The sequence below is a fragment of the Staurois parvus genome, unplaced genomic scaffold (assembly GCF_062004578.1).
Source record: "Staurois parvus isolate SC_StPar_1 unplaced genomic scaffold, SC_StPar_1.0 ptg000001l, whole genome shotgun sequence".
Taxonomy (NCBI): Eukaryota; Metazoa; Chordata; class Amphibia; order Anura; family Ranidae; genus Staurois; species Staurois parvus.
The window spans coordinates 1234620-1248253 of record NW_028317797.1 but is presented as its reverse complement, the minus strand read 5'-3'; the positions used below and the strand labels follow the sequence as shown (position 1 = coordinate 1248253).

Below are 13634 nucleotides of genomic sequence, written 5' to 3'. Positions count from 1 at the left end.
GACTTGGGTGCCATCAGCATAGAATTGGCACTGAAAGCCATAAGATGCTATTAATTGACCTATGTAGGAGGTGTAGATCGATAATAAGGAAACTCAAGAACTGAACCTTGGGGGACCCCAATGGAATAAAGTGTAAGTGATGCTGAAGGTGCGGTGGCATAGGTAAGATGAGAACCAACAAACATTACAGTCACAAAAAGGGGAGTTTTTTTTTTTTTTAATTTGAGGGCGTGGTCAACTGAATCAAAAGCTGCAGAAAGGTCCAAGAGTAAGAGTATAGAATAGAGACCATTGATTATGACAGTCTAAGTTTAAGGAGAGAAGTTACTGTGGAGTATTGCAGGTGAAATCCAGACTGAAGGGGATCAAGGTGGTTATTCTTAGTCAGGTGGTAGCGCAGGTGGTTCTAGACAAGGCATTTGTCAATACCTATGGTAGCAAGCTCTATAGAACCACAGCTTGGGGTTCCTCAGGGCGCGGAATCTAAGTCCCAGCCTGCTTGTTCACCAGGGCCCCTGATGGTGGGGATGGACATGCAGCAGGCTGGGACCAGGTCGCGGTCCCCAGGGACACCCAGTTGAGGTGGAGGAGACCACTAACGGGAGCAGGGTGCAAGGGAGAAGACACAGGGAATCCAATGAGCAAGCCGAAGTCAGGACAGGCGGAAAATTAGCAAGGTCAGGAACGAAGCCGGGGTCGGTACACAGATAGACAACACAGTATTTAGCCGCAGAAACACACGGAAGCACCAACACGAAGTTGCTCAGGCAAAGTGGGACAGACTGAGCATGTCTTAAATAGACAAGCCAGCTAGGAGGCGGCCCGGGAAGTGATGAAAGGGAAGGACATAAAACCCAGGGAATCGCAGACAATGCCCACAGGTGAGTACAGACAAACACACATGTGAATGAATCAAGAGCAGCAAGGAGGTAAGAATAAACACACAAGAGGCTGCAAGCTAACTTGTGACAGCATTCAAGGAGTTTGGAGGTAAAGGGGAGCAAAAAGATGGGGCGTAGGTTTCTTAAGATTGGTGGGATCCAGTAAGGGCTTTTTACCTATGAGGATGACCAGAGTATGTTTTAGGGAGTCGGAGAAGATGCCAGAAGAGAGGGAGAGATTAAAAATGTAAGTTAGAGAGCGTAGGATAGAGCCGGAGGGTGACCATAGTATTTTTGAGGGAACTGGGTCCAGGGGGCAAGTGGTTGGGTGGGTATTAGAAAAAAAGGTTTAGCAACCTCGTCTATAATAGCTGGGTATTAAGTGTTCCTGTGGACCTGGAATGTTAAGTGGGGGAGATATCTGTACAGTGGAGATGTCATCAAAAAATGTATCAATCTTTTTTTTTTTTTTTTAAACCGATTGGCGATCTCCTGGGCAGTGAGTAAGTAGGAGAACCAAGTAGAGCGTTACAAAGGCACAAAAGAATTGACAGCAATTGGATGAGAGGGTGTTGATGAGAGTGATAAAATAGGTCTGTTTGTCAATGTGGAGGAAGGGATTTTTTTTTTTTTGGAGGGCAGATTTCTACTTGTTAAAGTCTTGCTGAGACTTAGTCTTACACCACAGATGCTCAAGAGTGCGGGTATGCTTGAGACTGCTGGTGTTGTGTTTGCCAGGTTGAAGCAGTCAGGGCCTGATTCTGTGTGTAGTGAGGAGGGAGAGTGTGTCCAGTGAACAGGAGTGTCTACGTTGGGGGAAGGACAGGGGTGATATTTTGTCATAAAAGGTGGCTAATAGCAGAATAGAGAAGAGAAGGGTTAATGTGCCAAAGATTATTACTATAGGTACTTATATAGCACGATCAATTTACGCAGGACTTTACAGATATTGTACAATCGCATTAGTTCCTAACCCTCAACGAGTGTACAATCTAAGGTCCCTAATTCGCATACATACATAGTGCCAACTTAGACAGGAGCCACCAGGATGTCTTTGGAGTGTGGGAGGAAACCAGAGTACCCAGGGGAAACCCACACAGGCACAGGGAGAACATGCAAACTCCAGGCAGGTAGTGCCGTGGTTGACATTCAAACCAATGACCCTAGTACTGCCGGGCAAAAGTGCTAACCACTTAGCCACTGTGCTGTGATTGGAGAGAGATGAGGTGGAAGACAGGGAGTGTATGAAACTAATAAGGTAGTGATCAGAGAGGGGAAAAGGATTGTTGGAGAGGTTGCAAAAAGTGCATCGGTAGAAGATTGGGTCAAGAGAGTTGCCATCAGAGTGAGTTGAAGCATGTGTCCATTGTTTAAGATCAAAAGGGGAGGTTAGACTGAAAAGGTTTAAAATAGCAGGACTGTTACCATTAACAGGGATGTTGACGTACCAAGAGTGATTGTATAAATTTCACAAAAGAGAAAGTAGGGCAGTCAGGCAGAAAAGTCATCAAGGAAGAAGGATGATACCGGTCGAGGAGGCCGACAGATCAGTGATACTCAAAGAAACTGGAGAAAATAGATGAATACAGTGTGCCTCACATGGAGAGGAACAGAGAGGGAGGTAAAGAACCTGAATAGTGGTTTGTTGGGAGAAGGATTCTAACTCCACCTCCCTTCCGTCCACTGGGTCTAGGAGAGCAAGTCCAGAAAAGACCTCCATGGGACAGCAAAGTGGGAGAGGCAGAGTCAGATTCTTAAAGACAGGTTTCAACAACAGCACGTAGATTATAGAAGTCTTGGAGAGGGGCGAGTTTGTTACAGACAGAGTGGGCATTCCTAAGGGCACATAAAAAGGGATGGCTTATTTTGAAAAGAGGAATAAAAATTAAATTGTGAATTGAGGCTGCTGCTGGGGATGATGAGTGTGTTTACCAAAGTTAAATGATGGAGTCCCACTGTTAGGGGATATATCTCCAGAAATAAGGCAAAGTAGAAGGGTGAGGGAGGTAATATCAGAGCATAATTTATATGAAGGGACTTGCCCCAGTGTCTTAGAGGGTTTATTAGCATGTGGGTTCAGAATTAGCAGGAACTGATGACTGCAGTAATAGGGAGAGTACAGAAGTTAGGGTAATTATATATAAGCTGTGGGGTGGAGAAGAGGGGAAAGAGGATACAACTGTGTGAATGTGATTTAGAAAATGCATGTTACAGAGTGGAGAGATTAAGAAAAAGACTGGGTATGTGATTAAAGTGCTGAATGGGGAAACAAGATCACCTGCAGTCGGTTTAGTAAGTATATACAGTGGGGATCGAAAGTTTGGGCACCCCAGCTAAAAATTTGTATTAATGTGCATAAAGAAGCCAAGGAAAGATGGAAAAATCTCCAAAAAGGCATCAAATTACAGATTAGACATTCTTATAATATGTCAACAAAAGTTAGATTTTATTTCCATCATTTACACTTTCAAAATAACAGAAAACAAAAAAATGGCGTCTGCAAAAGTTTGGGCACCCTGCAGAATTTATAGCATGCACTGCCCCCTTTGGCAAGTATCACAGCTTGTAAACGCTTTTTGTAGCCAGCCAAGAGTCTTTCAATTCTTGTTTGAGGTATCTTTGCCCATTCTTCCTTACAAAAGTCTTTTAGTTCTTTGAGATTTCTGGGCTGTCTGTCACGCACTGCTCTTTTAAGGTAGATTTTCAATTATGTTGAGGTCCAGAGATTGTGAAGGCCATGGCAAAACCTTCAGTTTACGCCTCTTTATGTAATCCCACGTGGATTTCGAGGTGTGTTTAGGATCATTATCCATTTGTAGAAGCCATCCTCTCTTTAACTTCAGCTTTTTCACAGATGGCATCAAGTTACCATCCAAAATCTGCTGAAATTTTATTGAATCCATTTTTCCTTCTACTCGTGAGATGTTGCCTGCGCCACTGGCTGCAACACAACCCCAAAGCATGATTGATCCAACCCCATGCTTAACAGTTGGACAGAGGTTCTTTTCATTAAATTCTGTGCCCCTTCTTCTCCAAACGTACCTTTGCTCATTTCGGCCAAAAAGTTAAATTTTAACCTCATCGGTCCACAGAACTGGTTTCCAAAATGCATCAGGCTTGTCTATGTTCATTTGCAAAGTTCAAACGATGATTTTTGTGGTGAGGACGTAGAAGAGGTTTTCTTCTGATGACTCTTCCATGAAGACCATATTTGTACAAGTATCTCTTTATAGTGGAATAGTGTACCACAACTCCAGTGTCTGCCAGATCTTTCTGGAGAGATCGTGCAGTCAAACGTGGGTTTTGAATTGTTTTTCCGCACAATCCTACGAGCTGTTCTGTCTGATATTTTTCTTGGTCTTCCAGATCTTGCTTTAACTTCCACTGTTCCTGATGACTGCCATTTCTTAATTACATTCCGAACAGAGGATATGGACATCTGAAAACGCTTTGCTATCTTCTTATAGCCTTCTCCAGCTTTGTGAGCGTCAACTATTTTCAGTTTCAGTTTTCTAGACAACTGCTTAGAAGAACCCATGGTGCTGATTGTTGGGGCAAGGTCAGATGAGTCCGGGCATTTAAAACCTTTGAGATTGACATCACCTGGTCTTCCCAGACGATGATTGAGAACAATCCATGACACTGGCAGGTCTCAGCTTTGCAAAGGGGGCAGTGCATGCTATAAATTCTGCAGGGTGCCCAAACTTTTGCAGACGCCATTTTTTTGTTTTCTGTTATTTTGAAAGTGTAAAATGATGGAAATAAAATCTAACCTTTGTTGACATATTATAAGAATGTCTAATCTGTAATTTGATGCCTTTTGGAGATTTTTCCATCTTTCCTTGGCTTCTTTATGCACATTAATACAAATTTTTAGGTGGGGTGCCCAAACTTTCGATCCCCACTGTACATCCACTGCCCCCAGGCATGAAAATATATAGCAATACTGTGCAGCCCAAATTTTTGGCATGGAAAAAATGCATCAAAATCCAGGGTAGAAAAACAGGAGAGAGATCCCAAGATTTTGACAAATGAAGATTAAAGTGTAACTAAAAGGCAAAACTAGCTAAATATGAACTATTATGGGCAGCACAGTGGCTAAATGGTTAGCACTTCTGCCTGGCAGTACTAGGGGCGCTGGTTTGAATTCCAACCATGGCACCACCTGCCTGGAGTTTGCATGTTCTCCCTGTGCCTGCGTGGGTTTCCTCCAGGTACTCCGGTTTCCTCCCACACTCCAAAGACATGCTGGCAGGTGAATTGGATCCTGTCTAAATTGGCCCTTGTATGTGTATGTATGAATGCGAGTTAGGGACCTTAGATTGTACGCCCCTTGAGGGTTAAGGACTGATGTGAATGTACACTATATATGTAAAGTGCTGCGTAAATTGACGGCGCTATATAAGTACCTGAAATAAATATTCAAAATGTCATTGGACAGTGCTGCCTTAAACGTAGTTAGAATTTCTACTAAACGGCACATTAAAAAATGCCTGGCTGGTACATAAATTGCTGCATATTGAGGATTCTTCAATAAATGTATATTGTAATTAAAAGGACCAGTTAATTGCAATAAAACATTGTCAATGCATAAAATATGTAAACCCAACATTTCATATTCCTGGTATGTGCCTGCTGTACCATGTGCTTGTATGAAATAGTATCCTGTTCTCTATGTATAGTTTACTTTGTGTGAAATTCCAGCAAGTTTTCTAGCTGTACTGAGAACTCATCCTGCTCTACTCCAATGGTCAGACTTGTGCTCACACCCCACCCCTACACAGCCGTTCACTAGGAAGATCAGTGTGCTGCTGCCTCTCCTCCCCAGTTCTTTAAGATCCTTATGCAACTGAGAACAGAGGGTGTGTGAACACTTGTTACAAAAAAAAAACCAAAAAAACAAGCAGCTTGCTATGGACACCCAAGCAGCCGCACTCCCGAGCCGCAGCTCTGCGTGTCCATTCACACACAGAACTTTGGCTTGGCCACGCCCCTCCCTCACCTGTTTTGCTGTGATTGACAGCAGTGGAAACCAACGGCTGCCAGTGCTGCCTCAGCCAATCAGCAGCAAGCTCCTGGAGAATCGAGAATCCCTTGGACATTGTTGGATCGGGATAGGACTCAGATAAGTGTTAAAGGGGACCGGGGGGAGGGGGGGTTGCTACACACAGAAGGTATACATGGTACCAGAAGGTATTCATGCATATAATGTATGAAGGTAAAAAACCTTTAGCCTTTATAACCACTTTAAACACAGAGCAGCCGCATATATGCAGCCCTGTTAAAACTACTTAGAGTGCTGAGAGCGTGCTCCCAGCATTGTAGCCAGTGGTAAATCGGTAAGCTTCCAATGCTTACTTGTGATCACCAATCACAGCGGTCACATGACCTGAAGGCCCGCCTCAGCCTCCTGTCCTAGAACCTTTAAAGGGCTGGGAGGCGGCTGGCGCCAAGAGGATAAACTGAATGGGCTGCTTTACAAGGACGAGGGTTTACTCATACTTTAAATTATAACATTTTGATTACTATTTCGCTACTTTGGTAAATCTTGCTAACAAATACAAGACATTTAGGAGACCAACTTTTTAAAATAAATGCCTATGTGTTCTATGGACTTATTTTATAAAAAATGAGATGTGTTCAATGGTGTTTGCATTATTTAATTGCACTACTACCAGTACAATACAAAATCTTCTGAAGAATCCACCACTTTACACAACACTGCATTCCATCCTCTGAATACACAAAAAATGTAGATATAAAACAACATTTTGAATACATTTCCCATCAACAGACTCAGTCTTCTAAAATGATTCCACAGTAGTAATTTTAAGCCAAGGATTGGTCATCTCAGCGCTCAAGTGACATACCACATCTGAAAGGTTATACACCTCTTTACAGCCCTTATCTACATTGCAGCAGCCCATGGGTATACTAAAGGACACTTATCTGTAGGAAGAGGAGAGCTGTTCCTTTTAGCCATAATGAAAATTCTATATTGACGAATGCAGGGCAATCACTGCCACAAACCTTTTCCAAGTGTGATAAGGATCCAGCAATCCTGAATTTAGTGTAGGTTTACAGGAGAACTTCACACATTAAACTATATTAGAGGGTATGTAGCTGTGGAAGTGTCTGTGCTGAAGATTGCACATCAGATCGCAACAGAACCACTAGTCACAAAATAGGAGTTTTCTAGGAACTATAAAATATACTTTAACAGAATGATTTTGGTTACAGATTTAAAACCAAATGAAAAAGCACTCAAAAGTAAAATGCTATCCAAATATTATGGATTTTACTACATTATTATACAACTATACATTTTCTTGAGTTAATCTTTATTTATGCTGTCTCAAAGTATCCTGAAATAAAACCTAAAAAACTTGATAAAATAATTAAACAATTATTATATTTTCTCCAGTAGCTTGAAACACAGTAAAAAGCTGCACATGAAATCAATTAGGTTTTACTGAGAATATGGTACTCTATTATTTTACCTTTATAAGGTAGCGAGTGATGTCCCTGCCCGCAATGTCAAGTCTCCTAGTGAGATGAGGCAGAGAGAAACCTTCGTAAACTGGGCAGATATGAGTGACCCCATCTCCGGAGTCTACCACTACTCCAGTCAACAGACCTGCAGAGGAAGCAGAAATGGTCATACTGTGATAAAGATGCACCTGGATTAGTCACATGATACCTTGGTGACTACTGTTCATACTGTAGTCCAGTAAATGTTTTTGTTGCCCTGTGACAACAAATGCTGTCAATTAGCTTGTGGGGCTATTGCTTAGAAGTGTAATTAACAGATCCTTAATTGATAGTAGGGGTTTGTCTATAGGAAGTAGATGGATAACTTCACTGTGATAAATCCAACTTCTTTACTGAAACATATCCGTACAGACAATGCAATACAGCAGAAGTGAAACTGTTAATTACAGCACTTGAACATCTTTAATGGAAACTATGTCACTCGGCCGGGCCAGGCTCTGAAGGGATCCCGACAATGTCAGGAACTGCCCAGATGCCTGACCAGAAACTGGCTCAGCCTCTCTGTGCACCTCTGGGAGCCTGAGCGAGCCATTCCCACCCCCTCCACAGCCCAGAATTCCAGTGAGCACTGGAGGGGCAGAGCACAGAGAGGTGATTGACAGTTGCCACTCTGTGCTCAGAGCAGACTAGAGAACTGAGTGAACAGTGGTCTTTGATCTCTAATTTCTCGATGTAGAGCTGGCAGGGGAAAGCTTCAGCCATATAAGCGAATATGAATGTTTGTTTTTTGTTTTATTCCCATACTTCTCTTTTAATCTACATACTAGAATCCCAAGAGTTTTAAATGGAGTAGGACGTGCCTCTCTTTTATGAATGAAACAGTGCATCTCCGTCTGATAACATGACTAGGACATGTCTCTTCATTATATCTTCAGGGACATTAGTTTACTCCATTTATTTAAAAACTGTTTATTTTAGATTTAAGAAACTGTATTGATTACACATACACTCACCAGCCACTTTATTAGGTACACCTGTTCAATTGCTTGGTAACACACTCCTAATCAGCCAGTCACATGGCAGCATCTCAATGCATTTAGGCATGTAGACATGGTAAAGATGACTTGAAGTTCAAACCAAGCATTAGAATGGGGAAGAAAGGGGATTTAAGTGACTTTGAACATGGCATGGTTGTTGGTGCCAGATGGACTGGTCTGAGTATTTCAAAATTAGCTAATCTACTGGGATTTTTACGCACAACCATCTCTATTGTTTACAGAGAAAGGTCCAAAAAAGAGAAAATATGCTGTATGGACAAAAATGCCTTGTCGATGTCAGAGGAAAATGGGCAGACTTGTTCAAGATGATAGAAAGGCAACAGTAACGCAAATAACTCATTACAACCAAGGTATGCAGAATACCATCTCTGAATGCACAACATGACAAACCTTAAAGCAGATGGGCTACAACAGCAGAAGACAACACCGGGTGCCACTCCTGTCAGCTAAGAACAGGAAACAGTGGCTACAATTTGCGCAGGCTTGCCAAAATTGAATAGAAGACTAGAAAAACATTGCCTGGTCTGATAAGTCTAGAGTTCCCTAGAGATGGTTGTGCGTGAAAATCCCAGTAGATCAGCAGTTTTTGAAACACTCAGACCAGCCCGTCTGGCACCAACAACCATGCCACATTCAAAATCACTTAAATCCCCTTTCTAATGCTTGGTTTGAACTTCAGCAAGTCATCTTCACCATGTCTAGATGCCTACATGCATTGAGTTGCTGCCACATTATTGGCTGATTAGCAATTTGTGATACCACGCAATTGAACAAGTGTACCTAAAACTTGCCGGTGAAAGTACAGGTTTGCAAATTTCAATCTCTTGAGAATGTCAGTTTATTCTCTCAATCTAATTCAATTTAAATTTTATTTTAGCCAACTGAGCCCCAGTTTACATCAATGCTGTCGTGCGACTGAGGTCCGACTATAATGTGTGACTTCATTGGCACTTGCTGCCACTCATTGAGACTTGAACAACAGATTAATGCAAGCCACAATGAAGTTACACAAAAATAGTGCAGGAACCTTTTTTCAGAGTCACTGCAACTTGAGTTCCATTGAAAGATATGGTATGCGACTTGTCATGCAACTTCAAATTCGCAAGTAGCATGACAAGTTGCATTGATGTGAACCGAGGCTTAAATGGTATCTTGAGATTTGATTGAGGCATAGTATCCATTAAAGTGGTTGTAAACCTCAGACATGAAATATGAAGAAAGCATTTCCCTTTATAGTGTGTACTTGACACTATCCAAAGCACCAAGTGTCATTTCTCTCTGCTGCCCTGTTCCTCACTACTGAAAAAAAATTTTTGACACCAAGAGAACAAAAGGTGATGGGAAGGACCTTCAGCACACAGCCTGTGATTGACAGCCCTCAGATCTGTTCCCGTGTGTTGTGTGAAAGGGGACATGCCCCTTGCCTTCAATCAGCTCTCAAAGCTCTCCTTACTCAGCGCTATAGAGTGAACTTTCAGCTCTCCAAACCCCTTTTTTCTGACAGCTCAGACAAGCTTCATAGATTCCGGATCTGAACGGGTATAGAAAGAGGGCTGCTGATAAACAGGTAAAACTTATGTAGGATGATTTCTTTGTGTATCCCGAGACCAGTCAATTCACTGGGTATAAAAAGGGTTTACAGCCACTTGATGAACTAATGATGTTCATCTGCGGCAATTAACATTTTTGATGTATGTTATAGTAGAGGCTAAGCAGCATGATGAATGTGCTACTGATTAAGCACTTCATCTTCTCCTGCTGTATTGCATTGTCTTTATGGCTATGTTACAATAAAGAAGTTGGTTTTATCAGTTATACCAACTTCCTTATAATTTCTTCAGTCATGAACTGGACTAGCACCTGATACTTGGGCAGATAAGGTTGGACAAACCTGAACAGTATGTGCATCAATTATAGGCTTGCCTGTACTTTCAGATATATGTAATTTGAGACAAAGCAAAAATAAAAAAGGGAATTTTAACTTATCAGTAAATTGGGTATCATGGAGCACATTACAGGACAGAAGTCAGACCATGGGTTATATGCCGCTACCTTTAGTTGACTAAGGCCTGGCAAAAGCTTTGTTGGGAACTCTTAATCCTCATAACCCCATCCACTATGTGACTAGAGTCTTGCAGAAAGCAAGAAGTGTTAAGGACAGAGGGGAGGGACCTGTGTCTTGTACTGTACTCCACGATATGGACTTACTGGTAAGTCGAGATTAACATTTTAATTGTACAATACAGCACAGGAAGTCAAACCATGAAATGGCCCCCAACAAACTTAGGGATGGGCAACAGCATAGCAAAATAATAGCAAACAGGCTAAAAAAACAGACCCAAAACACTTCTGTAAAATACACCTGTTTGATGCTGAAAGGCCAAAAAACACCCAGGATCTGGTGGAATTTTTTCCTAAGGGAATTGAGGAATTCCTTGAAAGTGCAAGCACTGGAAAAGAGTTGCCTAGGCCACCTAGCAATGGTGAAAAAGGAAGCAGGATGTCCCTTCAGGGAGAGCAAAAAGAAAGGTGTTGCAGCTACATAGACCCTAACGGGTCTAACCACACCCAGGCAGAGGAGTGAAAACCTCCTTAGCATGTTTCGGGGGCAGAGCATAGGGAAAAGAGGACAATAGCTTTTGAGGTTGAAAGGAAAAGACTACTTTGGTGAGGAAGGAGGGCCTGAGTCTCAGGAAATCCTTGTCCCTATGTAAATCAAGAAAGGCTCTTTGCAAGTAGGATCAACCAATGAAATGTAAGCCTTCAAAGTGCGGTGACAGATCTTCCAAGAGGTGGATTTACCCACCTTTAAACATAGTGGCAATCACAGAAGCAGACAACCTTCTGTCCCTCAGAACCTGGCTTTCAATAGCCAAGCTGTCAAAGCCAGAGACAGTAAAGCAGGGTGGGAAGATCAGTCCTTGGGACAGAAGGTCTTCATGCAGAGGGAACCACCGGGGGACATCTAAGACCAACCGCACCATGTCGGCGTACCAGAGTGTCAGGGCTCTGTCAACAGCAAAGGTACTAGGAGACCTGGCATTCCTGCCAGTACCTTGCATGGCCGCACAAGTGCACGCTGGCAAAAATCTATGCGCATTGGTGCTCGGACGCAAGCCTAAACACGCATGCGCACTAGCGCATAGTTACGCATGCATTGGGTCAGTTTGGCGCCAGACGGCCTTTATAAAAGGAGGCCCATCACTCCCTCAAATTGCTTGTTGATCTCCGGCTCCCCAGTACCTTTGTCCGTGTTTCCTTGCTATTGTGATCTCCTGTTACCGATTCAGCTTGCTCTTGGACCTGTCTTCTCAGCCTGACTCCTGACCTGACCCTGGCTTGGCTAACGGATATTCTCACCCGCTCTTCTGTGTACGACCTTGGCTATCCTATTGACTACGTCTGCTCCAATCTCCACCTGGCACTTGACCTTGGCTTTGAGCTGACTATCCTGTGGTCCTCTGTTTCCCTGAAGGCTTGCATACCTCTAACAGGCGCCACCTGTAGCAGACACCATTCCAGTGCATCAGCTGTGCTCCTGGGTGTACCTCTGACAAGCACTCCTACAGGCGACCTGTGCTACTTTGGGCCCGACTCCTGCTGTCCCATATCCAGGGGAGTCTGGAACTTAGCCGCAAGGGAAGCCCTCTCAACATTGGCCTCTAACACCAGGTACGTGATACAGGGTCACCAAGCCCAATCCAGATCTACCATAATGACTGGGATCCCTTTGGCCTCTACTCTGTGCAGCAGACATGGGAGTAGCTTGAGGGGGAAAAAAAAAAAAAAAGGCATTAATGAGTTGATAATGGCTCCACTGCACCACCAGAGCGTCTGTTGTATCTGCCAAGAGGATCCCTCACTCTTGCAACAAATCTTGATATCTTCCTTTTGGGATGGAAGACAAGTACATCCACTGTGCTTTATGGCAGGCAGATTTGATAAAACACCTTAGGGTGCAGGGCCACTCTCCTTGATCCAGCATCTGGTGACTGAGGTAGTTACACCCAAAGAATAATGTAAGGCCTCCAGAGCCCAACGCCTTGTCCTGCCCTGGTAATGGACATAAACCACCACCATGGCATTGTCCGACTGGATCCTGATCAGGCGCCCCCACAGAAGCTGTAACCAATGAGAGAGATAATTTGTAGCTCCAGTACATTGCTGAGTAACCGATATTCGTCCGGTGTTCAACAGCTCTGGGGAAACAGAGAACCTTGAACTCCCTCTCAGCTTGACAGGCCAGTGTCTGTCATAACCAATATCTGATGGTGAGGGAGAAACTTCCCGGCCTAAACAGCTCGAGACCAAAGAAACAAGAAAAAGGAGGCCCTGGTCAAGCATCCCACGCAGATCTGGCTGTCCAATGACACAGGAGACTTGTCCCACTCAGCTAGGATTGCTTTCTGTAGGACCCAGATGTGAAACTGAGCTTACAGAACTCCCTCGAAGGTAGACCCCACATGACCTGGAACCAGCGTGCAAAAGTGCAGAGAAGACCATCTGCATGAGAGTAAAAAGCAAACAGTCCAAAGTTTCTGAAGCTTATCCAGAGGGAGAAACACCCCACTCTCAGTAAAGGATCAATCCCAAATATTCCAGATGACTGGTCAGGGTCAGAGTGACAATTTTGAAGTTCAACAGCCAGCCAAACTCTTGCAGAGTGGGCATGCTGATCGGCACGTTATCCCCCAGCACTGAATTTCCACTTGCAGGAAGAGGTTGTCCAGTCAGCCTACCACAGCCATCCCCCATAGTCTCAGTAATGCCATGACCAGAGCCAGCACCTTGGAACACACAGAGGGCAGAGGCCAGACCAAACGGGAGAGACACAAACTGATATTGTACGTCTCCCTGCACAAAGCACAGGAAGTGCCGGTGCCCGCCACAAACCGGAATATGTGAGTATGCATTCTTGATGTCTATGAAGGCCAGGAAAACCCCCGATGAAAGGCCACCACAGAACAGATGGATTCCACCCTGAAACCTTTGTACTTTAAAAAGCAATTCAGGGCCTTGGGGTCCAGTATCGGACAGACGCTTTCCTTCTTCAGAACTATAAATAGGTTAGAGTAAAACCCCGACACCTTTCCGATACAGCCCGCAGACGAGACAGGGAGAGATGAAGATTTGAAGCAAAGAACTTGTCTGGCATATAAGAAAATCAGTTTGCAGCCCATTGGTTGAAAAGTCCCCCCCACTT

The 13634-nt window shown here is 43.6% G+C and overlaps 1 protein-coding gene across 2 annotated transcripts in view; it reads right to left on the bottom strand.

Annotated features, from left to right (window-relative positions):
• The window catches only part of ACTR2 (actin related protein 2), a 91200-nt gene that overhangs the window by 29456 nt on the left and 48110 nt on the right, over positions 1 to 13634 (bottom strand). For both annotated transcript variants that reach the window (XM_089673350.1, XM_089673675.1), the window contains exon 5: positions 7382 to 7518. In XM_089673350.1, coding sequence (XP_089529476.1) covers positions 7382 to 7518 — 137 coding nt within the window. The remainder of the gene's footprint in view (positions 1 to 7381; positions 7519 to 13634) is intronic.